We start from the raw sequence: 27,929 nt of genomic DNA, 5'->3' as shown, positions 1-27,929 counted from the left end.
CCTTACTGTGTCTCACGTTTCCGAAGCCTGCCCTGCACTTTTCCTGTTTGAAAGGCAGGGTTCAAGTGCCCGAGGTCGGAGCCCATTCACAAGCCTGCAGATGTGTTTAGAAAGCATGTTCCAGACACCCTGCCATCTCAAATGCTCGGAGAAGAGCCCAGCCACTGTTTACCATGGGCCCTGGCATGGGGCAGCCCCTGTAATCTCCAGTCCCCAGGCAGGAGCCTCCCCTCAGCATCTGCACGTGTGAGTGGTGATAGGGCGGAGGCCTGCCGCTGCTGATAAAGCCCTGTGCCTGCTGGGATCTTGGGCACTTGTTTTGGAGGCAGAACTCGCTGTGCATCTGTGCAGACCCCAAGCACGGACATGGGAGCTTCCCTTTCACCAATAGGGATGCCAGACCTGCTGCACCTACGGAGAGTGAGTACTTGGGCAGCCTCTAAAGGGCCGCAGGGGGCTCTTGCAGCTCAATTCCTGGGAGAAGAATAGCTGGGAGGCTGTTCACCTATCCTGCCTGGCATGTGTCTGTCAGAACTGGTAGCATGGGATCAGGGCCCCATGGTGCTGGGCAGCTGTGTGCACGTGGTGAGACAGCCCCTGCCCCAGAGAGCTTGCAGACCAAACAGACGAGAGATACAGGATGGATCATTGTACAGATGGGGGACTTGGCCAGGGTCACACAGGGAGTCAGTGTCACAGCCAGGAACTGATCTGAGCCCCTTGTTTCCAGGCTGGAGAGTTAAAAGCAAGACCATCCCTGCTCTCCACGCCAGCGTATTCTGAGCTGATATAGGTGAGGGGGAAGGGAGATTAGCTGCCAGTTTTCTTTTCTAATGGTAAACAGCAGCTGCCACATTGTCATCTTTGCTGCCCACCTAAAGCACTGGGTCAGGCGCACTGAGTGGGGTTTCCAAGGAAGCTCCAAATGCCTTTGAAACCATGTTAGCAGCAACTTTCCTTCACTAGGCGCAGGCGTTTCTCGCAGGGTCCTAGCACAGCTCCTCTTGCCAGTGCAAGGGGGGATATTGTCTAAGAGCCGTGCTGCAGGCAGCCTTACTTGGGGCCTTCTCCCCTAGATGGCTTAGAGCAGTGGTTCCCAACCAGGTGTCCGAGGGCGCTGCGAGCAGGTTTCAGGGGGTCTGCCAAGCATGGCTGGCGTTAGACTCGCTAGGGCCCAGGGCAGAAAGCCAAAGCCCCGCCACACAGTACTGCAGCTTGCGGCTCTGAGCCCCACTACCTGGGGACGAAGCCGAAGCCTTCACGGTGCCCCCAGTGGCATAGGGCCCTGGGCAATTGCCTTGCTTGCTACTCCTTAACGCTGGCCCTGGCTTTTATATGCAGAAAACCAGTTGTTGTGGCACAACTGGGCCGTGGAGTTTTTATAGCAGGTTGGGAGGGGGCTCAGAAAGAAAGAGGTTGAGAACCCCTGGCAGAGCCCTTGTGTCTCAGCCACAGCACAGCGCCTGCCTCTCCCGCAGTTCTAGCACACTGATCAGTCACTGCTGTACAGATTCTAACAGACAGTTCCCTGCTCAGGGCCTTTGCCCTCTGCATCCAGGCAGAGCAGATGTGAATCAGTCCTGCTGAAGCAGGGCTAGAAAAAACGAGTGGGAACAGATTGTAGAAATTAGAAGCTGCTCCCAAGCAACATTTAAAAGCCTTCCCCTGGGCATAGAATGAATCTGTTTGGAAGCAACCAGATTTGGGTCTGGGGCACTGGCGGTGGGTGCTGGAACCCAGCCCCTCTCCTCAGTGCTGGGAGCCATGTGCAGTGTCTGGGATAGATGAGGCTGGGTCCACCATACATGCCCTTCGCTGGAAAGGCTGCCCCCACTCTCTGGGCTGCACCAGGCAGGCCCAGAATTTGTCCCTGTTTTTTACCTGCAAGTGGCAATCTGTCACATACCTTCTGTGCACTGGGTTTTCCTGGTGTGTTCTCTGCACACCCCCGTCTGCACAAACTCAGCTATATTTGTTTGCTGTCATGGTCCAGAAAGAAAGTGCATTAGGAGAGTAAGAGGTAAAAAATCAAGTAGTCACGTTGCTGCTGTGTCTCTCTAACCAGCTGTAAGCCCTGGTAGGTTGTAATAAGGTGTAGTGCATGAACAGCAAGCTCTAGAGGTTTGTCTTAAGTCAGAACCCAGTGATATAAAAATAGCATTCCCCGCTCAGGAGGCACAAAATTGTGAGAGGCTCCTGCTAGCCTCAGGAGGGAGCAACAGGTTTCACTGGGGTGTGCATGCCATGGCCCATGCTGACAGGAGCTGCAGCCATGTTAACTCTTTCATAGCCTTGGCTCCCCTGGTCAAACACCATGGGATGGTATTCTATTGACACCTCTGCTGGTGCTGGCTGCCCAGCTGTTGATCCAGGGCGATCGTGATTTGTGAATAACAGGTCAGACTCTTAATTCTGTTGCTCAGAAAACCCATTCGTGTCACATGGGCGTAGTCTGGGAACAAATCTGCTCAGAGCTGCAGGATTTACACCCTTATCAAAGGGTTTTGACACACCGGCGCAGGCTGTTTCCTCCAAACTGCTCCTTGTGGCACCCTCCCTCTCTGTGTCCCCAAAGCTGCTCTGGCTGCAGCTGCCAGCCAAGTGGGACCCACCCACACGGGGGAGCTGAGGAGCGTTTCTAATCCTCAGCCACAGCAGCTGTTTAAGACCCTAAATGGCTCACCAGAGATCTGAGCAGGGACTGAGTGCACTGTGCATCGGTGAATGGCAGGCCGCACGGCAGTCACCAAGAGTGTCTGTGTCATTATTTGTGGTCGCAAGCGACTGCACATATACAACAGAGGTGACAAACTAGAAGCAGTTCCTGAGAATTTGGCCCCCAAATGAAATATTTGAAATATGGTTTCCTCTCTCACAATCCTGCCAGGGTCTGTGTTCCCTGGCAAGAGAGAGGGAGCACAGCGGAGTGAGAGTCAGGAGTCCTGAGTTCTGTTCCTGCCTCTGTGACTAAGCAGCTGAGAGACCTGGAACAAATCACTTCATGTCTCTGTCTTTGATCTTCCTCCCTGTAACCCAGGACAGTTGGGAAGGTTTATCCCTGATCCCTATAGGACTTGTGGTTTGCATTAATCCTTGACCTACAAACTGGCTGTTAAATGGTGCCTGGAGCCCTAAGGATTAATGGAACCGCTTTATAGTTGAGAACAATGTGGATTTGGTCAGTGGATGATCTGGGGCTTTGGGTGTTCTCTTGTGTTGGTGAGTAACACAGAATCCTTGGAGCTAGCCTGGGTCGTGCACTCTAGAGAGGCTCTCGTAGCGTTTTATTTGGCACAGACCTCAGCAAGCTGGGTCAGCTAGCAGCCTTCCTTGGTCCCTGTGCCAGTCCCTTTCCCCTTCACCCCTGGCTTGCTGCCTCTGGTTCTGGAGCTATGCGAGAGGAATTCAACTGATGCCACACGTCTTTCTCTGGTTGTGAAGGGGAAGGTTCTGGGGGCCAGAGAAGTGCTGCTGATGGCAGTGATCCTTTGCTTGCTGTGGAACATCAGACAGGCCACGGCGCTCATGTCCCAGCCCAGCCAGCCCCACTGCCTTACGCTGGTGTCTTAGCCAGTTCAAAATACCATTTCCCAGTAAAATGGTTAAACTGGGGCATTAAAGGGGAATTAAAAAGCATCTCAGCTGGCATAAACGCCTGGGCTGGAGATCCGGGGCTAGAAAGTTTCAGATACAGAAGGTGCATGTAACCTGAGAAATGGGGGAAAGGTAATGAAAGCAGCAAAATAAAATGTCTGGAGGTTGAGAAAAGCTTCAGCCCCTCTCTCTCCCCCAAATGATTTGCGATAGTTGGGGAAGTGCAATATGGATACATTGTACAGCAGTGTTAATGCTGTTTCTTCCTGGGCCCCTTAGTACAGGTGGTGCCTGTAGGGTGACCAGACAGCAAATGTGAAAAATATATAAGAAAAATAAGAATAAGACCCCAAAATTGGGACTGTCCCTATAAAATCAGGACATCTGGTCACCCTAACTGTCTGCCAGGCCATGGTCACAGTGCTGAGATTGGACCAAGGAGCTTGGTGTCGGGCCCCTGTACTAGGGAACCTGATGGGGGAGCGAAGCAGCATCATCTCAGTGCTGTTTGCAGGGGCAGGGAGCGGACACTCGGGAGGCTATAGTAGAACAAAGGACCCACTGAGGGCTTAGAAACATGGGGCAGAAAATAGCAACCTGGGGGAGGTGCAGCTACAACATCTGGGAAGCTCTGTCCAGATGGCAGACATGCCACTCGGAAAGCTGGTGGACTGGACAGCAATGGAGCACCAGTCAGGGAGGAGCTTTCAGGGTGATAAGTAAGACGATGCTGTTTGTTTGGGCTGCCTGTGCAGAGGCACCAAGAGCCCGGGGAGTGGGGATTGTCTGTGTTGGGAAGTTTCATTGTGTTAGAATAGGCTGTAAAACCTGCCATAGTGTAGTGTAGACAAGGGCGGACCTGTTCCACGCCGTGTCAGTTGGTTGTGTGGAGCCCCGGGGGGACCATAGAGGGTGAACCATGACCGGCTCTCTGTTAGACCTGACAGCATGTGTTCTAAGGGGCTGCAGCTTCTCAGCGTAAGCAGCCGGGTGAGAAAGGACTCGGTTGTTGATCTGGGCACCTTGATACCAGCAAGGCAACAGCGGGAGGGAGGGGCCATGCAGAAGAGCATGATGAGGTCAGAGAGAAGGTGGGATGGATTTATGGAGATTAGAAATGCTGCTTGTGTCTAACTTGGCTAAATGACCACAGGGACTATGGCTACGTTAGCCTTCCCCTCCCCTCGAACCCAAGGAGGGAGCAATAGGCCAGTGCTGCCAGCATGTTCACCCCACTGCAGGTCTGCTTTGAGCAGAGTGACAGAGCACAGCCCTCCACTAGTAGGGGAGCTGCACTGTGAGAGGCAGTGGTTGGAGATCTGGAGGGCAGAGGCAGATAGACCCAGCCGAAGGGATCTGTGATAACTGGCCAGGTGGTGAAGGTTGTGAACACGTGGAGAGAATTTGTTTAGGGTGAAGCTAGGAGCACTGGATGGAAATGAAGAAAGAGCTGAACCTCAAAAAATCATTTCTCTCTGGAGCCATCTATCAGATGGCAGAGTCATACCCCAGGGAAGCAGTGGAAGCCCCGGCTACTGGGACCACATAACCCCCATGTTAATTAGTATTCCAGTGAGTGGCAGGTGTCAGCTTCTTGGAGCAGGGGCCTTCTCTGTCTGTGTTATGTACAACACAGCTGCGTGCCAGCAGTGAGCCATACTGCATGGGATGAAGCACAGGCTAATGCGCTGGAGGGGAGTGTCTTGCACTGGTCTCCAGGGACTGGACAGGAGTCCTTCCTACCCTTGCTCCGTTCCTAACACCAAGTCTGCGAACCTCTGGCTTTGTTTCACGTCATTGGCAGGCTTCTCTGGCTGCTTTGTGTCCAAGGCCAGCACTGTCCAGCAGCATGCAGGGTTGGCTCTCCATCAGCTTGGCTGTGTGGCTGGCCATCACTCACCCCTGGTGCTGTTGAGCAGTGGGGATACCTGCGTGCAGGCAAAGGCAAAACTGCCTCTTCCCCTTAGCACTGCAGCGTGTCTCTGGCATGGGGCTGCTGCCCTGTGATCAGTGACTCCATTACAGGCCCAGCCCTTCGCTAGCATGCACAGTCTGTCTGCCAAGCAGCTTATGTGGCAGGGACAAGGTGGGTTTGGGGCAGTGGACTGTCCTGACCTGGTTCCTCCAGGTTGACTCATGTCTGTGATGGGAGCAGCTTTACACCCTGTCTTGTGTCTGATTTAGCTAAGATAAAGGATGCCACATGCTGCTCCTGAGCCTCAGACATGTGGATTTGCAAGCAGATGTCAGCAGGACGCTGAACAGGAGCTGCTAAGTACCTTGCTGATAAGAGCACATGGCTGTCCAAAGGACGTGGAGGAGACAGGAGTTTGAAGCTGTAATGTTATCACAAGTGGTAAAACTCAAGAGACAGACGTGCATTTAGTGGTTTAATTGGGTTGAATTGCTTTCAAGTTCTCCGCCTGGGAGCAGCCCAGGGAAACTTCACTTAGCAAAGCCCTGTGATAGAGCCAGCTCTGCTGCGTGCTTCCTTGCCAGCAAGGAGTGCAGAGTCCTAGGAGATGTCTACACTGCTGCCCGGCCATGACTGCCCTGGCTCTCAGACCCTGCAAGGGGGGAGGGTCTCTAAGCCCAGGCCCAGCCCAAATCCCTACACTGCTATTTTTAGCCTTGCAGCCCAAGCCCGAGTTAGCCAAGCTGGGCTCAGACTTGGTGTGCAGGGTTTTTGTCGCAGTGTAGACATACTGAGAGTTCAAGGCCAGAAGGGACACCAGGTCGTCTAGTCTGAGCTCCTGTATTTCACTGGCCACCAACACCCGCACAGTAACCCAACAACCAAAGTGAGACTGAAGTGTCACAGTCCACAGTAGACTAGACTGCTGTGCGCCACAGGCAGCGAACAGTGGGGACCAAGGTGCCCCAGTGCCTGAGCCTCGCCCTGCCACGGAAATGATTAAAAGAGGTAAACCCACTTGCAGAGTAGAATCCTGGCAAGTCACCCACACCCACATAGTGCAGAGGAAGGTGAAACCTCCCAAGGTCACTGTCAGTCTGACCTGGGGGGAAATTCCTTCCCAGCCCCACACATAGGGTCAGTGAGACCCCAAGTGTGTAAACTAGAACCAGCCAGCCAAACACCAGATACAGAGAATACTGGGTGCCACCACAGTCCGCAGAGCCCTGGGCCACCCTGCCCAATGTCCCAGCCCCACCTGTCACCATTGCTGATGCTCCAGAGGAAGGATACCAGCCTCTTCTGGGAGGGGGGGCCCTTTCCTGACCCAGATTGAAGCCCTGATGCTTGAGCTGTTAGGAACATAAGACAAACTGAAAGTGAGCCCCAGGGCTGCTGAGCCCTGCCCCTTCCATCATACAGAGACTTGTCAGACAATCGGACTCATACGTTCGTACAGCTGTCTCTTCAAACTAGTTGTTTGGCCCACCACTCCTATTGGGAGGCTGCTCCAGAACCTTGCCCTCTGACGGGGAGAAACCTCCTTCCAATTTCCAGCCTGAATTTCTGCGTGGCCAGTTTTTACCCATTTGTTCTTGTGCCAACATTGTCCTTGAATGCTCCTAGGAGAGTGGAGCCCATTTCATGTCTGCAGCCACTGCCTCTCGGGGGATCGGGACTAGCACACAGGCAGCTGCAGGGCTCCCCTCCTGAGCCCACGTGTGAGTGAGGAGGCATCTGCCCATTCTCTTAGGTTGCAGAGTAGTCTGGGGCTGTCACGGCAGGCTCCTGGATCCCGAGGCGGACAAGGCTGTGTGCAATTTGATGGGTCACTCGTCTGCTGGCATGGGGCTAGAAGCTGAGAAATGGTGTCTGGGGGATATTTAGCATCAGAGGAGATGTCTAAGTTGCAGTGGGTCCATTGCCACTGTCCCTGCGGGCTGGCTAGGATCTCTGAAGATGCACCACAGAGATGCTGGGGTAAGGGGGAGGGGCTTAACTAGATGGGTGAAAACTGTTATAATAATTGTACTGATTGAGGTGGAATAAAAGGGTTTAGGGGTTAAAAAAATTTAAAATAGTTGGAGAGATACTTATCTCCTAGAACTGGAAGGGACCTTGAAAGGTCATCAAGTCCAGCCCCCTCCCTTTACTAGCAAGACCAAGTACTGATTTTTGCCCTAGATTCCTAAGTGGCCCCCTCAAGGATTGAACTCACAACCCTGGGTTTAGCAGGCCAGTGCTCAAACCACTAAACTATCCCTCCCCCTCTTAACTTAGTCACCATTCAACCAGGGGTGGCTCTAGGCATTTTGCCGCCCCAAGCACAGCAGGCACGCTGCCTTCGGTGGCTTGCCTGTGGGAGGTCCTCCAAAGCTGCGGGACCAGCGGACCCTCCGCAGGCAAGCCGCTGAAGGCAATCTGCCTGCCGCCCTCGTGGCGCCAGCAGAGCGCCCCCTGCGGCTTGCCACCCCAAGCATGTGCTTGGTGTGGTGGTGCCTGGAGCCGCCCCTGCGTTCAGCATCAAACAGTATTAAATGGTATTAACATCTATAGCCCATTTATTCCTTCTCAGTTCCCAGAACAGAACTGGTGGTGCTGCTGCAGGACTCGCTGGTGGCTCTGTTTGTGTGGGGAGGGACTCCAGAAGCAGGAGCACTCTGTGCAGGCCCCAGCTGTGCTGCATATCACTGGCCATATGGGGAAAGCGTAAAGGCCCTTTGTCACGGAGTCTGGGGGAGTCTGGCCCTGCACCCCTCTTCCTGGACTCCACAGTGACTCTTAGCCAGCCAGTAAAACAGAAGGTTTATTGGACAACAGGAACGCAGGCTACAGCAGAGCTTGCAGGCCCAGTCAGGACCCCTCCATCCAGTCCTTCTAGGCTTTCAGGGTGCTTGGATCCTAGCTAGGATACCCTGAATTCCGCCCACACAGCCCCAAACCCAAACTGACCTGCCCCTCCTCCCGTCAGCCGATCCCTTTGTCCCGCTTCCTGGGCAAAGGTGCTGACCCCCCTCCCCCCTGCCTGGCTCAGGTTACAGGCTTAAAGATCCTGTCCTTCACCTAAAGACATCCCCTGCTCTCCCATTCCCCACACCGACAGCCCCTACTCCATCACACCCTTTCAGAGTGGCAAATTCACCAGCTCTTGGCCCATGATAAGTGCATCTCTTCCCACAGAGCCAGGCGGAGAGGCTGGTTTGGCTAGCTGCTTGCTGTGCTTAGGCCATTCTACTACAGGTGGTGGAGGGGTCTGGGGATCTCTGCAGCAGCAAACACTGGGTTCATACAAGAAAACCCGTGGGGAGGTGCCAGAAAAACCGATCTAGGTATTGGAGCTTCCTGGGAGCCGTCTGGCAGGTGCCAGCGCTTTCCCCAGCACCCTCTCTGTCGACTCGTGTAAGTAGTCAGTGCTGCCCTTGGCAGAGCTGTCGAGGCCGGCTCCTGAGCAGGACACTGGGGAACTCTGTGGAGAGGAAGCCCTGGACCTTCTTTCCCTTCTCTCCTTTTGCTCTCCCTTCATTATGCAGGATCTGGGGATTGCTCTTGGTGGATTCCTCAGACACCTTTCTCTGGGACCGCCAGCCTGGGAAGAGTACAGTGCATAGATGTGCTGGACGGCGAGACTCGGGTCACAGACTTTGGGATCTCTTCTCTGCCACGTTCCTAGCCAGGTCATCTCCCTGGATCCTCCATGTGCACATCTCCCCTCCATCACAGGAAAGGTCCTTAGCAAATTGGAAGCTATAATGATTATTCCGCTGCTGCTGTCCACCAATAAATATGGCAGATATGCACCGTGCCAGTGCAGTCCGGCAGACGGGGGAGGGACTTTGTGCTCAGTCCTGTACAAACAGTCCCTGCCCCAAGTCACATACAGTCCAGCAGACAAGCAGGCGGGGAGAGTGGGGTAACAAGTGTCCTACATGTGCCTTCCCTTAGGATCACTACATCCTACCTGCCCAGGTCAGAGACTAAGGTAACATTGCTGAAGCAGCCTTAGCCTCCAGGGACCCTAGCAATGGGGGCTGAACTCACAGTGCTGGGTGTTTGCATGGAAAACATTATCTGCTCAGAGCTTCCAAAGGCTGGGTGGGCTCCCTGGGCTGATATAAATGTGTCTGTGTTTCATGGAACAAGGTGGAGTTACTAGTAACCTCCCTTCCTTTATCAGCTTTCTGCAGAGCTGCCTGGGTGGGACTGAAGGGGAGGAGATGAAAGCAGGACTCTGTCCCTGTCCAGTGTCCTGAGCAGGGATCTGGGACATCGATCCTCCGACCACGGGCCTGGAAACCCAGCCTGAGCCCAGGTTTAGGGACTTCAACAGTCTCTCGTATGTATTTGTTAACTACAGAAAGTTCGTAGCTTTCTGTTTGCAGCTAGCTCCAGCAGTGCCCCAGAGCAGGGGTTACTGCAGAGGACTAGGCGCCAGGGCTGAGGTTCCCCCGCTGGCTCTTCCAGCTGCTCACCGCGGGCTTTGGGCAGATACTTGGGCCTGTGTTTCAAAAGTGGCTCTCAATTTGGGTGAGTTCCACAAAGGCTGATGCAGCGAGTGCAAAGTGAGTCTAAATCGAGAGTCTGACGTGTGTGTTGCATTCAGGGGCGGCTCCAGGTCCCAGCATGCCAAGCGTGTGCTTGGGGCAGCAAGCCTCGGGGGGGTGCTCTGCTGGTCGCTGTGAGGGTAGCAGGCAGGTTGCCTTTGGTGGCTTGCCTGCGGAGGGTCTGCTGGTTCCGCAGCTTCAGAGGACCTCCCGCAGGCGGGACCAGTGGACCCTCCGCAGGCAAGCCACCGAAGGCAGCCTGACTGCCATGCTTGGGGCAGCAAAATGCCTAGAGCCACCCCTGGTTGCATTGGGCTGGACTGCTGGGTAGAGCCCAGCGCTTAGGACTGAAGGGAAAGCCCCGTGCCGGGGAGGGACAAAGGGGGAGTAAATCGCCAGCAAAAAGCAGGTAGAATAAGAGTAGTGTCCTGGGCGTTGCAAAGCCCTCGGCAAAGTCTGGGTCTGGTCCTTCTCCCATCGAATCTCTCTCGTCTTTGCGTTCAGTGGGCAATGCCAGGAAGAAATCTCCTCCCATTGGACTAAACTGTCCCGGAAAACTGCCCAGGAGACAGAAAGGCACAGAGACTCAGTCCAGACAGTTTGAAGACAGAAAAATGCAAATGGCTTCTCTGTGTATGGAGGCAGTGAGTGCGTGTGCGCATGTGGGCGTGCAAGCACTTGTGTAAGTGGTGAGTGAACATGCCGGGGTGTGTGTGTGCAGGGCTGATGGCAGACACACCACTCTGAGCTCCTCTCGACCTGCCTGCCCTTATTTTAAGAATGATGCGGAAGGTCCTTTTGTTGGAAATTATTATCCCTTTGGTACTTTTTCAATGACTGAGTTCATCTGCTCTGGCCTCTGACATGGTGACTCAGTGATGTAGAAGAGAGTCTCCAAGAAAAGACACCCAGAAGTGACAGACAGACGCACTATAGTGCCAAGAAGACAGTAGAATCACAGATCCGTTTCCGTGCTGCTCACATCCAAGCTGAATTGTCCCCTCTTCTCAGGCTGCCTGCGTTGTCTGGCTGCTGCTGTCTGACATCCTAGGATGCGATATGCATCCCTGAGACATGCATGTGGGTTGTGGGGAGAAAAGCAACAGTTTGCCTGGCTCCCCCTGGCCTCAGCCTGGTCTGCAGTGCCCTGTCCCCCAGCAGTTGGTGGCCACAAGGACACCGCAGCCCCCCTCCTTGGTGGCATGCATTGACCCATTGAAAGCTAGGCTCCTTGGCATGTCTTCTGAGCTCATCCTCTCTGCCATTCTCAGGAGGGCACCAGCAGCTCCAACCCAGGCCCTGGCCTGGGCAGCAGCCAGCTGCTTTCTGGAGGAGGCTCAGTAGTAAATATCCCGACTGACAGAATAATGGAGAGAAAATGAACAAATTCCATTAGCGTCTGGCGAGCCCTGCAGGGCCCGCGCTGGAGCAAGGAGGGAGTCTGTATTTTTAGCCAGAATGCAGTGTAACTTACTGGCTCGCACAAAGCCGGGGAGTAGCTAGTTAAGGAGGGGGCGAGTGGAGACCAGGTTCGGGTTTCAGCTCAAGTGCTGGACTATGGCAGTTCGGCAGGGAAGGTCTGGTCCAGACATGGCTGTGAGTATTCAACACACCTCTCCTTTGTGCACCAGGCGAGCTCTGCTTTGCTTTTCTGTTTGCTTTCTAGCTGCATTCCTGGCCACCTCCCTGCTCCGCTCTGTGCCCGGGCTTTGGCAGCCACGGGCTGTTGGAGCCCTGAAGTTATCTCATTTTAATCATCGCAGCGCTGTGTGTTATGGACGGGGAAGCTGTACTGTGCTCTGCACTTCCAAGGGGATTTCTCTGCAAGGTCTCCGGGCAATGGCTGAAATGCCCACAGCAAGCTGAGGTGCTGCCCTTCCGCTGCTCCTGACTGAGCAAAGGAGGCTTCTAGCAGGCTCCAGAGCTGGAAAATCCCTCTGCATTGAGGCTGCAACATAAAATGCTCAGCTCAGCCCTGCTGTGAATCGTGGGCTCTCCAGCTCAGCACCCCGGGCTCAGCATGCAAACTGTGCACTGCCAAGCACGGCATGGGCACGTGTCTGGCTGCGGGTCCTGTCTATCACAGTGGATAAACCTGATTAAGCAGAAGGCATCTCAGTGCCACGTGATGCCTCCCTCGTTACTCTGCACCATAAACAGCAGGTCAGTCCCTTGGAGTTGGGCCTTCCTCGGAGGGCTGGAGGGGGTCAGCAGGCAGAGGGGTTCACACAGACCGCACACGCTCGCTGGCATGAGCAGGCTGCTCTGCTGTGATTGGAAACCGTAGCGCTGCCTCCAGCACCTCTTCCTTGTTGTTAGCCAGTGCTGAGTCCAGCGGCTCCTGCAAGAAATGCGGCTGAGGAACTTGCTGCACATGGGGCTGAATGGTGGCAAGGACTGGGTGAGCCTGGTGGGCTGGGTGCTACTGGGGGCAGCCAGTGCAGCTTTGATGGGACGGCTGCCCAAGTAATAATCAGACTCTTGTTTCTCTGGCGTGTGGGATTGGATCGATAGCAATAGCTGGGGCTTGGCTGCATGTCCCTGAAGTGGGAGCAGAGAGGTCAGTCGGCACTGGATTATCGGACCAGGAGGCTGCAGTTGCAGTGGAGAGAGAGCTGGGTGATTGGCATGTCCTCATTCTACTGAGTGAACCCACAACTACAACAGAGAGAGAAGAACGGAGCCCCAAGCCTAGACACTGCTTCAGCCTGCAGCCATGGTACTGCTGGCTTGCGTAGCAGCACCCGTGCTGTGCGTCATGTGTTCCAGAAGGGATCGTCCCTGCCCTGAGGGCCTTGCAGTCTCAGGGGAGCACCCAGCTTTGCTCATGGACCGGTCTGAGGTGGGCCAGGCACCGGTGATTACGTGCTGCCTCATGCTGGGTCAGAACAGAGCAGTGCCCCTGCCTGGCATGAGGGGTGCTGTGCTGCAGAAGTGGCTGCCTTTCCACTGAGCGGGCTTGCTCACTTGACGGGCATGTTCCAAGGCACCTGGTGAAAGATGACTCTAGGGGTCAGATTGCTAAGAGCTCAGACTTCGTGTGCCATGCTTACCTGAATATCTGGCCCTGGATGTGTGAACTCTGGTATCCTGAGCAAGTCCCAGCCTGGGTCATCACCTACTGCCACTCAGCATTTGTCCCATAGTTTCAACTGGATCCATTGTTCACTTCCTATCCCAAGTTGTTGCATAGTGTTACTTAAACAGCTGCTGCATCACTCCAGAGGTGGCTACATTTCAGTGGTAGCTGGATTCCTAGTTCCTGTTTGTGAAGCGTTGTGTGATCCTTCGGGGTGCAAAGCGCCCAATCAATGTGTGTTACTGTCATTACTTCCGTTGCTTTAGTACAGAGCAGCTCAGCTCTGTGACACTGGGGTCCCTTCTAGGCCCATTTGAAGGGTTTTCTTCAGAGAGCAGAGTTGGTTTTATTATCTTTTGTGACAAAGTTCCTCCTCTACCTTGGGGGGTCCTGCGCCTCTTGGCAGATTTGCTCACCTCAGTGATCTTCCCCACAGTCTGGGTCAACTCCTCCTGTGTCTGATCAGGAGTTGGGAGGTTTGGGGGGAACCCAGGCCCGCCCTCTACTCCGGGTTCCAGCCCAGGGCCCTGTGGATTGCAGCTGTCTATAGTGCCTCCTGTAAGCACTGAATGACAGCTACAACTCCTGGGCTACTTCCCATGGCCTCCTCCAAACACTTCTTTTCTCCTCACACGGATCTCCTCCTGATGTCTGAAATGCTTGTCTCCTAAATCCTCCGAAGTACACTCTCTCCCCTCAGTCCTGCTGCTCTTGCTTCCCAGCTCCTCACTCGCACTCTCCTCTGGCTCCTCCCGCCTGACTGGGGTGAGCTCCTTTTTAAACCCAGGTGCCCTGATTAGCCTGCCCTGATTGGCTGCAGGTGTTCTAATTAAAGTAGCTATATCCACTGCCTTCTAGAAAGATCTTAATTGGCTCCAGGTGCCTTGATTAACCTGGAGCAACTGCCATTTGTTACCATGGTCCTAGGGATTTGTTTAGCCTGGGGCTAACATACCTGTTTCTCAGTACTTTACTGTAGCCATCTGGCCTTGCCCCATCACACATTGTAGTTTAACCCACACCGGTTGTTATAGTTTCTGTGCCAAGAGACCCGGCTCATCCCAAGTCACTTCTCACAACCTTTGAGCATCTCCGCCCCAGTCTCACTTTGCTCTGCTGCTAGCAAGTCATGATTTGCTTTGACAATGTTACTGAACCGTGGCTGGGACCTGCCAGCCCTTGGCCAGCTCTGCCAATAGGTGTTCGTCCGTAGAGAAAGGGTGGCCGTGAGCTTACAACTCTGGGCTGGAACGCTGGCCATCTGGGTTCCTGGCTCTGCCATAGATTGCCTATGTGATTCTGGGCAAATCTCTCTAGGCCTGCGACAGAAGAGTGGTTATCTTTCCACCCAGCCAGTCTGGCCTGTTTACAGCATAAGCTCTTTAGGGCAGGGACTGTCTCTGTGTATCTGTGCAGAGCCCAGACCCCTGGGTGCTGCCATAATACGCACCCTAATGTCCACAGGCAGTTCTAGTATCGAGGGAAGCCGCCAGGTGTGGCCTGGGGATGGGCCTAGCCAAGGGTTTGACTTGCTAACCAGCTCTCGTCTTTCCCTCATGTTAGCTAACGCCCCTTCTTCCTAACGCCGACACGGCAGCAAGCTGCAGCCCCAAGCACGCACTCCTAGGGGGCTATGATCAGAGGCTCAGGGTCTGCATCAGCATGCAAAGAGCTTCTCCTTGCCCCCCCTTCCCCCGCCCTGTGCTCTGTCACCTCCTGTTTTATGACCCGTGACTATATTAACATCACCCTTCACAGGAAGTGCAAGGTTAATAATAGCCCAAGTGTCTCAGTTAGCCATGTCTCACCGGGGGGCTGTGCCTGCTTCACTTCCTGAGGGGCATTGCATTCCTGCTCAGGCTGGGGGCCAGGGACAGGGGTTGTGTTCCAGACAAGTGTACAGAGCTGGGAGGGGGCCCTGCAGTGCCAAGCAGGACCAGTAGTGGCTGGAAATGGTTCTGGATAAACTGGTGAGATGTCTGATGTGGAGAAGAAGGGCTCTGTAGCAAGCTTGGGTTCATTGTTGATTCGTGGCATGTCTATTTCAAGGGATTTTTTACTGATTTCCATGCCAAGAATGGAGAAATAGTCCATGTCCCTCCCCCACTGATTTTTCCTGGCCAGGGGAACAGGACCCTGGGCCAGACAGATGTGCCCAGCTGTGGTCAGGGGTATGGCTGGGTTATAAACTTTGTAGCTGTGGAAAGCCTGGCTCTGTGACTAGCTTCTCCATCTCTCCCTAGCAGCTTTGTGTCAGGCCAGCCTTGGGAGCCTCGCCATGAAGTGGCCAGGGACCGCGTCCCTCATGACGCCGCATCATCCATTCCCTTCTCTCCTGGTCACAGTGCAGCCATTGCTGCTGGGAGGTGCAGCCCCGGTCAGGCGGCTGGTTCTTTAACTGCCTCACACCGAGATTGTCATGATGCTGGAATGTTTGCACTGCAGTAGCACCCTAGGCCTTCTTTCTGCGAGGTGCACAAACACATTGGGCGTGACAGAGCTCTCCTCCCATCCCTTCCATTGACCCAATGAGATCCCCTCCGAGCACAGCTGGGAGAGCCTGCCCCGCTGGCAGGGGCTGGGAGGGGAAGCGGGGTTGGGACAGGCACAGTGGAGGGTTTGAATGGGGCATTGCCTGTTGTTGCAGCACTGAGAGCCCTGCTCCCTTTTCTTGCACATCCAGCAGCTGGCTCAGGCCTTTCAGCGCCAGTGAGAGCCAGGAGGGGTGAGAGCACTGGGGAAAGAAGCCGTTTCCCTCGTGTTCCTGAGCTGGGTCTGCATATAAATGGCAGCTTTGCTGGGGGGCACTTCAGCCACAGCTTCTTCTGCTTCACCACAGACCCCCAGCCAGGCTCCAGCACTGAAAAGGGTGCCTGCTAGCGACAGGCCCTGTGCTGGTGTGGAACAGGGGCAGCAGGAATTGGGGGGATGGGGTGATTGAGCCCACTGTTTCCGGAAGGTCCCTGCTAGGTGCCCTGGAGCTGGCTGGTGCAGTTTGTTCCCTACAGCGTGTGCTCAGTTCTGGGAATGACTCATACCCCTAGCCCTGCAATGGATACCCTGCCCTGACATCGGACTGGTAGGAGCCAGGGCACATGCTGACTCATGTGCTCTCTTTTCTCCCCTAGGCTGATGCTGCAACCAGCTTTCTGAGGGCTGCGAGATCTGGGAACCTGGACAAAGCCTTGGATCACCTGAGGAATGGGGTAGATATTAACACCTGCAATCAGGTAGGTTAAGGTCACTAGGATTCTGGTATCAGCCCCTGAGGTCCTATAATCGTGTGCCCTCTTAGCCCACATATGACCGCCCCTGAGTGGGGGTGTGTGACAATGCGGTTCTGGCAGGAGCCAACTGAGAGTGCCAATTCAGGACTAATTCCTTAAAGAGGGCAGTTATAGCCCAAGGTTCTCTCGATCCCAAAGAATCAAGCCCCAGACCCAGGTCAATATACAAATCAGATCTTACCCACAAATCATGCTGTTGCCAATCCTTTAGAATCTAAAATCTAAAGGTTTATTCATAAAAGGAAAAAGATATAGATGAGAGCTAAAATTGGTTAAATGGAATCAATTACATCAGCCTTTTATAGTTTTTTTCCAGGTGTAAGAACCTCTTTGTCCTTACTGTGGAAAATTACAGCAAAATGGAGTCTGGAGTCACATGGGCAAGTCCCTGCATACTTTGCTGAGTTACAAGGGTATCTGCCTCCTCTCAATGGGTCAGTTGTATAGCTGATGGTCCTTAATGGGCCATCAAGCAGGCTAGGCAGAGCTAACATCCACTTGTCTGGGGTGTTAACCAGAAGCACAGCACAAGTTTGAAATACAGACAGGATAGAGCCAATATTCATAACTTCAACTAAAAAATGACACATGCATACAGACAGCATAATCATAACCAGCAACCCATAACCTGGTCTTAGACACCTTATATGATCCCCTTTACATGAGATTTGGTGCCACTGCAGGACCTTGGTTGCAACCATGTTCTATATGGTCCCAGATTATATCAATAACATCACAGGGTGTTTGCTGGGTAACAAGGGGAGTGAATTGGCGGGCAGGGAAAGTGGCTTGTAGCTCCCCTGAGGTGTATGGGGGGCTGAGGCCGCTGGGTGGGGCGCAGAGTGCTCCTCACCAGATAGACGGCAGATCAGCAGTGGCAGGTGAAGTGTGGGGGCCTGGAGGCCCATCCTCAGGGCCTTTGATGGACCTCCCCCACCCCCAGCACTTGGTCATCTGGCTCTCAGCACATTAGATGAAGATGGAGAGGGGTGTTGCTGTAATGCCAGGCCCTTCGGGGTCCCTGGAGGTGCTGGGCTGGTGGAGCCACTCACACTGCCAGGCCCGGCTCCTCTGTCCAGGCAGTGAGAGCTGCAGTCCCAGAGGGATTGTCAACAACAGCGGGGCAGCTACTAAAGAGCAAGGCCCCAGCTGAGCAGGGGGAGGCGCCTGCGGGGGGCGGGATGGCTCAGGCTGCAGTGGCAGCTCTCAGAGGCTGGGCTAGAGGGGAGTGAGCTCTGACGTGCAGACTCTGCAGACAGTGTCAGTGTATGGGCGGCTCTGAGCCGCCCCATTCTTACTCACCACTCCCATTGATTCAGCCACTGCAGCTACGGGAGCAGGTGCTACAGGCAGGTTGCCCCGACAGTGCCTTTTCGACACTGCTGGGTGGGGGGTACCTGTACAGTGCTGCCATTCCCTGACTCCAGCGAGCCCCTCGGAGGGGTACATCAAAGGCTGCGCTCCGCTCCCAGTGACACCGAGCAAACTCCATTGGCTGCAGGGGGTAATTGTTGTCACCGAGAGCCCAGCCCAGCCCCAGCTCTCTGTAAGAATTTGTTCCTGAGGAGGGAGCACGCACCTGCTGTCTCTCCCAGCTTGGAGAGAACTCCTCTGCTCCCAGTATCCAGCTCTGGGCTGGGCCCTTGCAGCGTGGGCAGAGGAAAGAGAAAGTTACCATGTCTCTGTTGCAGCTGGATGAGTTGATGTTCTTGTAGATTGTCACGTATTCGCAGGGGCAAAAGAAAATGCAGGCCTGTTATTTACCAGGCTGCACGTGGCAACAGACTATATAGGTAAGTGATGCAAGGAGAGTATGGGTCACGATGCAAACTGCAGACACACACAACTAAAATTAATCAATTTAAAGTTTTATTGGGGATAGTTACAAGGGGTAAGGGAGCAGCGTATGATTAAGCTAAAGAGTTAACAAAACCTAGAACACAACAAACGCCGAGATATATATTTTGAGCGTAACAATTGTTATAGAGAGCGAGAGAGATGGCTAGCATCTCTAGGTAATAACTGATACTTACAAATACAACCAACGCATCACGACCGGCAAACGTAGAAAGCTCTATTTGAAAACACGTGAGCTGAGAGAGAGGCTTCGAGGTGATCAGGCTCGGTTACGGGGGTACAAGGGAATACACGGGATTCGTTTTCTCCTCTCCCTGCCTGCAGTGGAGGGCGACTCTAAAAATACTTACTATGACATCACAGAAGTGTCATAGGGGACGGGCCCAAAACCTGTGTGTGTTCGCCTCTGATTGGCACAAGCAATGTTTACACCAAATAGGGGAGCAGGTGCCAAAAGGTCTGGCTTCGCCCCCAAAAGGTGAGGTAATGCATATTGTTGTAGAATGCGTTCAACACTGAATGACAAAGGAAGAGGCCAGGGCAATACTGGTATGGCAAGTTCTACAGGATGCAGACAGGAACTCATTCTAACAGTTCTCTTCACCAATTGGTCTGTCAGACGTGTACATGGCTCATGCAAATGTACAAGCTCCCCCTAGACAGATGTGCACCCACGCGCACGCTCCCCCCAGACAGATGTGCACCCACGGGCTCCCGTTCGCACGCTCCCCCCAGACAGATGTGCACCCACGCGCTTCTGCTTTCGTGTGGACTCAGACTTGCCCACTGAGACTCTGATGTTTGCAGGGACATTGGCTCATACTTGTGTCTGCACGTCCTGACAGATACGATGAGATCACAGCAGGTCATGGAGCTCCCAGTCCTGTTGCTCTGGCAGGAGCCTCTGTCCCCATGCAGACTCTTGCCATGGGACCCTCACCCTGGCACTGCTGCTCCCACTGAGGGTCATGCACCCTTTCCAGCTCCTGGGACCGGCAACAAAGGCCATTGTAGCATCTGCTAGCTCTGCTAGAGCCTTGGCTCACTGCCCTGTAAGAAGGAACAGGCCCCTTGGCGGGTGCTTGGCAGAGCCCAGAGACTTCAGCTTGTGACCAGAACGTTGGCTGTCCCTGGTAGTTCTGACCCTCCGGTGTGGACCTGGCCCAGCCCCAGGCCCGGCCCCCTGCTGTGTGCTCACTGGGTTCAGCCATGCACTTGTTCCCTGTAGGTGCCATTAGCCAGTCCGAGTTAGAGCGAGAGCAGCAGGAGAGCGTGCCTCAGCAATTTCTGCCCAGCACATGGGGCTGTGGAGTGAGCCCCGCAGGGATTGCTGCTGGGCTGGCTCGGGGACCGGGGTCTGTGATGATGCGGTTCTGGCGGGACCCAACTGAGAGTGCCAATTCAGGACAAATCACTTAAACAGGGAAGTTACAGCCCAAGGCTGGGGTTTTTCCACCTCTAAGACAAATCAAACCAGCCAGACACAGAGGACTTTGGTCTCACCCCACTGGCTAACCACAAGTCACAAAAGCAATTTTCTTAGACACTCCAGTCTCCCAGTATCACCACCAGTGCCACTTGTCAGGGGATGAATGGTTATGAAAACCAACACCCCAATAAAAGAAGAAGGTTCTCTCCATCCCAAAGAATCAAGCCCCAGACCCAGGTCAATATACAAATCAGATCTTACCCACAAATCACGCAGTTGCCAATCCTTTAGAATCAAAAATCTAAAGGTTTATTCGTAAAAGGAAAAAGATATAGATGAGAGCTAGAATTGGTTAAATGGAATCGATTACATACAGTAATGGCAAAGTTCTTAGTTCAGGCTTGTAGCAGTGATGGAGCAAACTGCAAGTTCAAATCAAGTCTCTGGAGTACATCCCCTGCTGGGTTGGGTCATCAGTCCTTTGTGTAGAGCTTCAGTTTGTAGGAAAGTCCCTCCAGAAGTAAGAAGCAGGATTGAAGACCAGATGGAGATGAGGCATCAGCCTTTTATAGCCTTTTCCAGATGTAAGAACACCTCTTTGTTCTTACTGTGGAAAATTACAGCAAAATGGAGTCTGGAGTCACATGGGCAAGTCCCTGCATACTATGCTGAGTTACAAGGTGTATCTGCCTTCTCTCAATGGGTCAATTGTATAGCTGATGGTCCTTAATGGACCATCAAGCAGGCTAGGCAGAGCTTACACCCACTTGTCTGGGGTGTTACCCAGAAGCACAGCACAAGTTTGAAGTACAGACAGGATAGAGCCGATATTCATAACTTCAGCTAAAAAAATGACACATACAGACAGCATAATCATAACCAGCAACCTATAACCTGGTCTTAGACACCTTATATGACCCCCTTTACATAAGATTTGGTACCATTGCAGTGCCTTGGTTGCAACCATGTTCTATATGGTTCCAGATTATATCAATAACGTCACAGGGTCTGGAGCGGTGTGGGGGGTGGCACCTGTGGGCACAGACAGGCATAGGTGTGCTTCCCAGGGCTGGAGTGCATGGTAGGGCGCTCTGTGTGTGTGTGTCTGTGTGCATGGAGCTCTGTGTGTGTGCACTGTGTGCACGGTGCTCTCTGTGTGTGTGTGTGTGTGCATGGTACTGTGTGTGTGCGTGCACAGTGCTGTGTGCATGGTGCTGGGTGTGTATGTGTGTATGCGTGGCTGTGTGTGTGTGTGTGTGTGCACTGTGTGCACGGCACTGTGTGTGCGTGTGTTCACTGTGTGCATAGTGCTCTGTGTGTGTGTGTTCACTGTGTGCATAGAGCTCTGTGTATGTGTGTGTGCACTGTGTGCATGGTGCTGTGTGTGTGTGTGTTCACTGTGTGCATAGAGCTGTGTGTGTGTGTGTGCGTGCACGTGTGTGCACTGTGTGCATGGTGCTGCGTGTGTGTGTGCATGGTGCTGCGTGTATGCATGGTGCTGTGTGTGTGGGCTTGCAGGGGTGGAAGTCAGAAGTGAATTGGCCCAGAGTTGACTTGCAGAAAGTCTCTACCTTTGCTGATCCTTTAAACTCTTTGAATGAAAGCTGTTCCCTTGGGCTCTCCCCTTTCCTGGGCTCCTTCCTCTGGGACGGAGACTCGGACCCCTGCCTAGGTCTTGGCAGGTAAGCAAAGCAGGAACTGATTGTGTATTTTGCTACTGTGTAAGTCTCCATGGGGATGCTGCTATTGAGTCTCCAGCATGTGAAGGGTTTGTAGATCTGAACAGTTTTGCAGTTCACCCTCACCTTAGCACCAGGCCCCTGGGCTTTGTGCCAGGCTCCACGCTAGGTAGATCACAGACTTACACTAAATCCAGGCAGGATCTTCCGAGTGGCTGTGCTTTCGTTTCTGAATCCAGCACGCTTATGAAACCCAACTGCTGCTCTCTCGTGTAGGCTCCCCGGGGGAGCAGAGCCCTGGTACTGAGCTGCAGCATGACGCCGGTTACTTGGCGCATTCGCCTTGCTCCTGGGTACATTCAGTCACCCCTCAGTGAGGGTATTGAACAGGCCTGCTGCTCCCTCAGATCACTGGGAATGGGTGTGTGGGGTAGGGTTTAGAGGGGGGCAAGGGAAGTTTAATTCTGAGTCACGTTCTTTTCCTACGAGTTCTGGAGCTCCCGGCCCGGTGCAGCACAGCGTCGCTGGATGCAAAGGGAAGCTGGGATCCATTCATTCTGCCTGCTCTGCACTCAGCTTTGGGCATCCCCAAGGCTAGGGGGTAGCAGGTGAGAGTGAGCTGAAGGGGCTGCGGCTACATCCAGGGTGTGAGAGGCCATGAATAGAGGGTGACTTGAACCATGCTGCTACTTCACCTTTGAGACTAGCTGAAAGCTCCTGAGGAGACCTGGGAACGTGCCCTGCCCCATTGCGTTATTCCCAGAGAGGAAGAATGCCAGGGCCTGGAGGAGGCTATGCGGGCGGAGAGCAGAGCTCATGCGCCTGGTTCTGAACTGCCCTTTCCTAGCACGATGGGGTTCCCTTCTGCCAGAGTCTCCATTTGGTGATGTGCAGGGAGCGCTGCCAAGCCTGCTGCTGGTGAGATGTTGTACTGCCTGGACTAAGAGGACCTGGGAGTGTGTGAGTGCAGCAGCCAGGAGCCTCCGTCAGTGATGTCTTCAGCCTGGTTCCCGTTGCTTTGTGCATCTCGCTGTGGTTAGATGGCACCTTTGGGTTTTCCTCCTATGGAATATCAAACCTGTGGGAAAGGTCCAACCTCACATGTCCTGTATGTAATAAAGGGGATATATGTGGTCAGACCTATCCCACAGGCCCTGTATTCTTACCCAAATGCAGAGACCTTAACATGCCATCTGATCTTCATCCCCATCCTTCCGATTCCATCGTCATCGTCGGCACCAGTACCAGCATCTTCACTGTGCATCTCCTTCCTCCGTATGCCTGTCCGATTCCCGAGCACTTTGCTGCCCTCACTTCCCGTTCGAGACCTGAGAACAGGGAAGGTGCGTTGCTGCCAGCTCCCTGGTCAATAGGAGCTAGCATTCTAGTCTGTCCAGGTATGCAGCCAGGTCAATCTCCTAATCTGTAACTTCACCCAGGCCCTGTACCTCGCTCCCTGTGGAGAGCAAAGCCCCATCTCTCATGTTTTCCAAATGGTTGAGTGTTTTGTGCATGTAGCCACGGGGCAGCGTATTTCTGGGTGGCATTCACAGCAGTTAGGTGCGGGAACATGATGCTCTCCGATTAGGGCACTGCACAGGCTCCGGTCCTGCAGGTTGGTTTGGGGCAAATGATCGAACAGATTGCGTTGTTCTTGAGGCTTGGATACAGACTTTGTAAACACTCAGCTTGTCACTCTGGGGCCGGAGAATAAAGATTTTTCACAGGTTTCCCAGCACCTGAGAGGATATTTACTACCCCTGTAAGTGATAGGATGTGTGTGTTACAGAGGGAGAATCTGAGTGTGTTTATTGTCGTGTGTTTGTCATGGACAGAGCACCTGTGTGTCTATGTTCACGTGCCTGATATGCAAATATTCCAGAATGTCTCTATACTCATGCGCTCTCTCGCTCTGTGTGTGTGTGTATTAGTTACAGAGTGAGTGTGTCTATGGCCATATGTGTGTGTGTGTTACAGAATCTGCTTTCACTGCATAACATCCATCTCTCCATTTCAGCTTTTTTCTAGGAGCTTTGCATCCTCCCAGGCTAGATGCATTTCCGCTTGGCATGATTCCTCTCCCTTCATGGGATCTGAAAGTCTTTCAAGTCAATTTTCAGCAAATGTGTGTGAATTTGTAGGTTTTACTCTGGTACGATTGGGGCTGTTGCCAAAGCTGAATAGAAGAATATTTTATAAGGAATAAATTCATCTCTTGGCTCTGGTACTTTGCAAGGGGCCTTTCTAACAGGAGATAGAGGGAAAGCCTCTTAGTCTTCAGCAGAGTAGCAAAAAAGAACAGGAGTACTTGCGGCACCTTAGAGACTAACAAATTTATTTCAGCATAAGCTTTCATGGGCTACAGCCCACTTCATTGGATGCATGTAGTGGAAAATACAGTAGGAAGATATATATATATACACAGAGGACTTGAAACAATGGATGTTACCATGCATACTGTAAGGAGAGTAATCAGTTAAGGTGAGCTTTTATCAGCAGGAGAGAAAAAGAACTGTTTGTAGTGGTAATGAAAACGGCCCATTTCCAGCAATTGACAAGGAGATATGAGGAACTGTAGGGGGAGAAAAATAAGCCTGGGGAAATAGTTTTACTTTGTGTAATGGTGTCACGGAGTCCCTGGGCGATGCTCTGGAACTGCTCCCCACAAAGCCAGTCAGGACTTTGGGGAGCCTCCTCTCCCATGGAGCAGACTTGTTCAGGGCAAGAAGCTCACACATCTTCACCTCCTGGTCTCTCCTGGGAGCATTCAGCATATGCCCCTCCGTGCGCTTCCCACAATGAGTCTGCCCAGGCGGGGTCCTGGGGAAGCCAGAGGGTCCTGCATCCCCACCTTGCAGTCAGACGTGACTCTTCGCCAGCCAGTAAAACAGAGGTTTATTAGATGACAGGAACACGGGCTAAACCAGGGCTTGTTGGTCTAGCGAACGAGACCCTCAGCCAGGCTCCATTCTGGGGCCTACCGAGCCCGACACCCCCGTCTGCCCTCAGGCCTAGTCCCCAGCCAACTCCAAATTGAAACCCCCTCCATCCCCTCCTCCTCTGGGCTTTGTCTCTTTCCCGGGCCAGGAGGTCACCTGATCTCTTTGTTCACCTTTAGCTATTTCCTTGCAGGGGGGAAAGGCCCTGGCCATTTGTTGCTAAGAGATAGAGTGTTGGTGATTTATGCACACTAGCCTTTATCCCACCACCTAGGGTATGGCTACACTTGAAACTTCAAAGCGCTGCCGCCGAGTGTGGTCGTGGCACCCCAGCGCTGCACGTACTCCACATCCTCATGGGGTTTAGCTTGCAGCGCTGGGAGCCACGCTCCCAGTGCTGCGGCACTGTTTACACTGGTGCTTTACAGCGCTGTATCTTGCAGCACTCGGGGGGGGTGTTTTTCACACCCATTAGCGAGAAAGTTGCAGCGCTGTAAAGTGCCAGTGTAGCCAAGGCCCTAGAGACTTAAGAAATGCATAGGGGAAACTGAGGCACCCACACAGTATTAGGGGAAGCATTAAGAACGGTCCCACTTCGTCACAAATGGCCCATCCACTCCCAGTCTTTATTCAAGCCTGATTTAATGGTGTCCAATTTGCAAATTAATTCCAATTCAGCAGTCTCTCCTTGGAGTCTGTTTTTGAAGTTTTTTTGTTGTAATATTTTTAGTAAAATTACTCAACCATGAGGGTTTTTTTAAGTTGAATGTTAGTGCTGAGTATTCCCTGAAAGCTGGTTGGAGCTGGAACCCCAGGGGTGCTGCTGGGAGCCCTTCCTTGTGTCTCCCCCAAAGCCGGATTTCTGTGGAGACAAATCAGTGCCCTAAAGTGACCTTTTACCGGTTTAGAGAAGCACCAGCAGACAGCCAGCATGTGTGATGCACCAGGCAGGAGTGTGTCCCCACAGCGGATGCTCACAGCTCAGATGGGCTCCACACACCCAGCTGCAGGAATGAGGAAGCACTCATGTGTGGAAGGCATTCTCTGGAGGCAGAAGTCCCGGTTGAAATGGCCTAGGAGGGTTTAAGCCCCTCCCCATCCACCACCCCAGCCCTGGTGGTCACCCCTGGGAAACCGAACTGGGCACCAGAAATAAGAGCAGAAGTGGACTCTCGGGTGCTGACTGTGCTGACAGCTGGCTGTGGTGGGATGCTACCGGATCGCTGGCTGGGCAGCCAGACTCCACACAGAGGCTGTGTGTAGGAGAGATGTCAAACTGAGGACTAGTAGAAATGTCCCTGGGGGGCGTTGTTTTATTGATGACACAGTTTCCTGGAGTGTGTGCAGCTTAACAGCCGCACAGTCTCCTCCTGACCCTGCACTCCTCACTACCAGTGAAGACAATGGAAGCTGTAACTGAGTGAGAGCAGCACGCCTGGGCCCTACCTGTGCAGCTTGCAAAGCAAGGAAAAAGATAGCACCTTGTTTGGGTTTGACCTCCCCTTGCAGGGTTTGCAGCCCCAGTAGTGCAGCACTGGCAGGGGGAGGGGGGAGGGGGTGCACGGGAACCACAAGGCAAGGTTGGCTAGGAATGGTTCTCAGCTGAGTGAAGGGGAGAACAAACAGTATCAAAGGGGAAGGTGAATGAGCTGTACATTGTGTCAGGGTAACGGAGACATGTGAAAGTCATTTGCCATTGGACATAGGCCTCTGCAACTGGTTCTTCTGCTGATGAAAAAAATGACCTAATATTTGCAGCTAATGTTTTTTATGGTAACTTCAGTGAAAAATGTTCCCCTGGGGCATTTCCTCTAATACCTGGTGGATTTTGTGTGCCTGTATCTGGAGCCAAGGTTAGCGGCAGCTGCTGCTTCTGATATGATCAGTGGCCCAGACAGAGCACCAAGCTACATTTAAAGTTTTTACTTCAAGGTTGGTGAATGTTCGGGCTTCTGCAGACTTGTCCCTCCCGGCTTGTCCAATGCAGCTCAGTCCTAACCTGCAGCCCCTGCTAGCCGAGCTCTGGGCACATGCACACCCACCTTCGCCCTGCCAAGGCACTGTGATGCTGACCTGCAGCACCTAGTGCTGGGCCCTCTTCAGTAGGGACAATAAGTCATTCCCAGTTGTGCGCTGTGGGGGTTGAGCTGAGCCCATCATATTAATGTCATTGTGCCAGAGTGGGAATTTTCCAGGACCTGCAAAGTGAGCAGATGGGCCCTGGGGCTCTGCATGGGCAGGGAGACTAGAGCTGCATTGTTGTAGCATCCTTATCTTTCTCATGGAGCTGCTGATGGCTCCCGGAGTTCATTGAGCCTAATCCATAACACATGCCCCTCACGGTGTCCACGGCTCTCAAGTAAGCTCCAGCGCCAAGCACTAAGTCAGCCTTCATCCTCTAGTGCAAGGTGCTCCTGCAGGGAGAAGACTGCATCAGCAGCTGCTGTGTGGCTTTCGGCATCGGGCTCTGACAGCAGGGCAAACACTCCCACTGCTTCCCCTGCTGCCACGCCTGCCTTGTAAAGACACCCTCTGGAAAGGGGCTCTGGGCAGGACTCCCCAGGGGTAGGGAGGGCTGCTCCCAGCTGAGGCTTTGGAGCCCACAGCTCTGGGTCCAATGTACTGGGAGTGAGCTGGGGTTTGTACTGTGTCCAGCCCGAGGGTTCCTGGTCTCTGAGTGGGGCCCCTGGTGCTGCTGCTGTGCCGATACTAGGAGTGAATGCCTGGAGGAATGGAGCATTGTGCTGGCAAAGGGAATACAGTTAGGGCGCTTGTGTTCACCGTGCAGCAGCCAGTGGCATCCCAGAAACCAGGGGCCAGGGAGACCTGAGCTGGGGACGCCCTGCCAGTGCAGGGCCCACCACACATATTGATTGCAGCACCATCTGCAGGGGGAGGGGTGGGCACATGGGGGTGGCATCTGCTCAGAGGCAGCCTCAACGCAGGAGCTTCCTGCTGCGGAAACCCTCTCTTGTAGCAAGAGCCTTTGGGCAGGGCCGAGGGCGCTGTCATGGTCTAAGGCAGCGGGAACTGGTGTGAGAGCAGAGTTGGGCCCAATCAGTGTCCGGGCATAAAGCGACCTGGGCAGAGATTTGGGCCCTGACAGGCAGCACGGTGTGTGTGAGCAGAGCAGGCAGCCGTCAGAGCAGCACCACAAGGCGTTTGGACCCACTGGGGGGTGGGTGTCGCTGGGAGTCCTGGTGTTGGCGTGGCTGGTGGGGGTTTCTGCTAAACCTAGTAGCCCGCTGTGCAGAGTGTTAGCACTGGGGCATTGCTGGAGGAACGATGCTGGGGGCGGTGATGCTACTGCCAGATGCTGGTGGGTTTGTCTGGCATAGGAGCACTATGGGTGGGCAGATGGCAGGCACCAAAACACCAGGTGTCAGCGGATTCTCCCTGCTCCATCTGGATGCTGATGTAAGCCGATCTCCTGAGGCAGCAGCTCCTCACTGGGGTTTATAGCTCTGGGATTCTGATGTCCCTGCTTCGAGAGGAGCAATTCACAGAGAGAGCAAACTGGCTGGGCACCAGGAACTGCTGAATCATAGTCCCACTCTGAGGCCTCGAGCAAGTTACACCTGCCTCTGTTTCCCTGTCTGTATCATGGGG

General features: G+C 53.6%; 1 protein-coding gene and 1 long non-coding RNA gene across 18 annotated transcripts in view; both read left to right on the top strand.

The window, feature by feature from the left end:
- Positions 1–300: 300 nt before the first annotated feature.
- ANK1 (ankyrin 1) overlaps positions 301–27,929 on the top strand; it is an 80,303-nt gene continuing 52,674 nt past the window's right edge. For 8 of the 17 annotated variants that reach the window (XM_075062791.1, XM_032774555.2, XM_032774556.2 and 5 more), the window contains exons 1-2: positions 302–420; positions 16,258–16,359. In XM_075062791.1, the coding sequence (XP_074918892.1) occupies positions 367–420; positions 16,258–16,359 (156 nt within the window). In that variant the 5' untranslated portion in view covers positions 302–366. Of the gene's footprint in view, positions 421–9,764; positions 10,034–11,807; positions 12,214–16,257; positions 16,360–27,929 lie in introns of those variants that run through there. The other 9 variants (XM_075062797.1, XM_075062786.1, XM_032774551.2 and 6 more) reach the window with 4 other exon arrangements.
- Positions 18,678–23,111, top strand: LOC142046366 (uncharacterized). The gene is made up of 2 exons (XR_012655303.1): positions 18,678–20,862; positions 21,046–23,111. It is a non-coding gene; the product is annotated as an uncharacterized LOC142046366 (long non-coding RNA).

The sequence above is a fragment of the Chelonoidis abingdonii genome, chromosome 2, assembly GCF_003597395.2.
Source record: "Chelonoidis abingdonii isolate Lonesome George chromosome 2, CheloAbing_2.0, whole genome shotgun sequence".
Taxonomy (NCBI): domain Eukaryota; kingdom Metazoa; phylum Chordata; order Testudines; family Testudinidae; genus Chelonoidis; species Chelonoidis abingdonii.
Note: the sequence above shows the minus strand (reverse complement) of the source record. Positions and strands in the feature narration are given on the sequence as shown.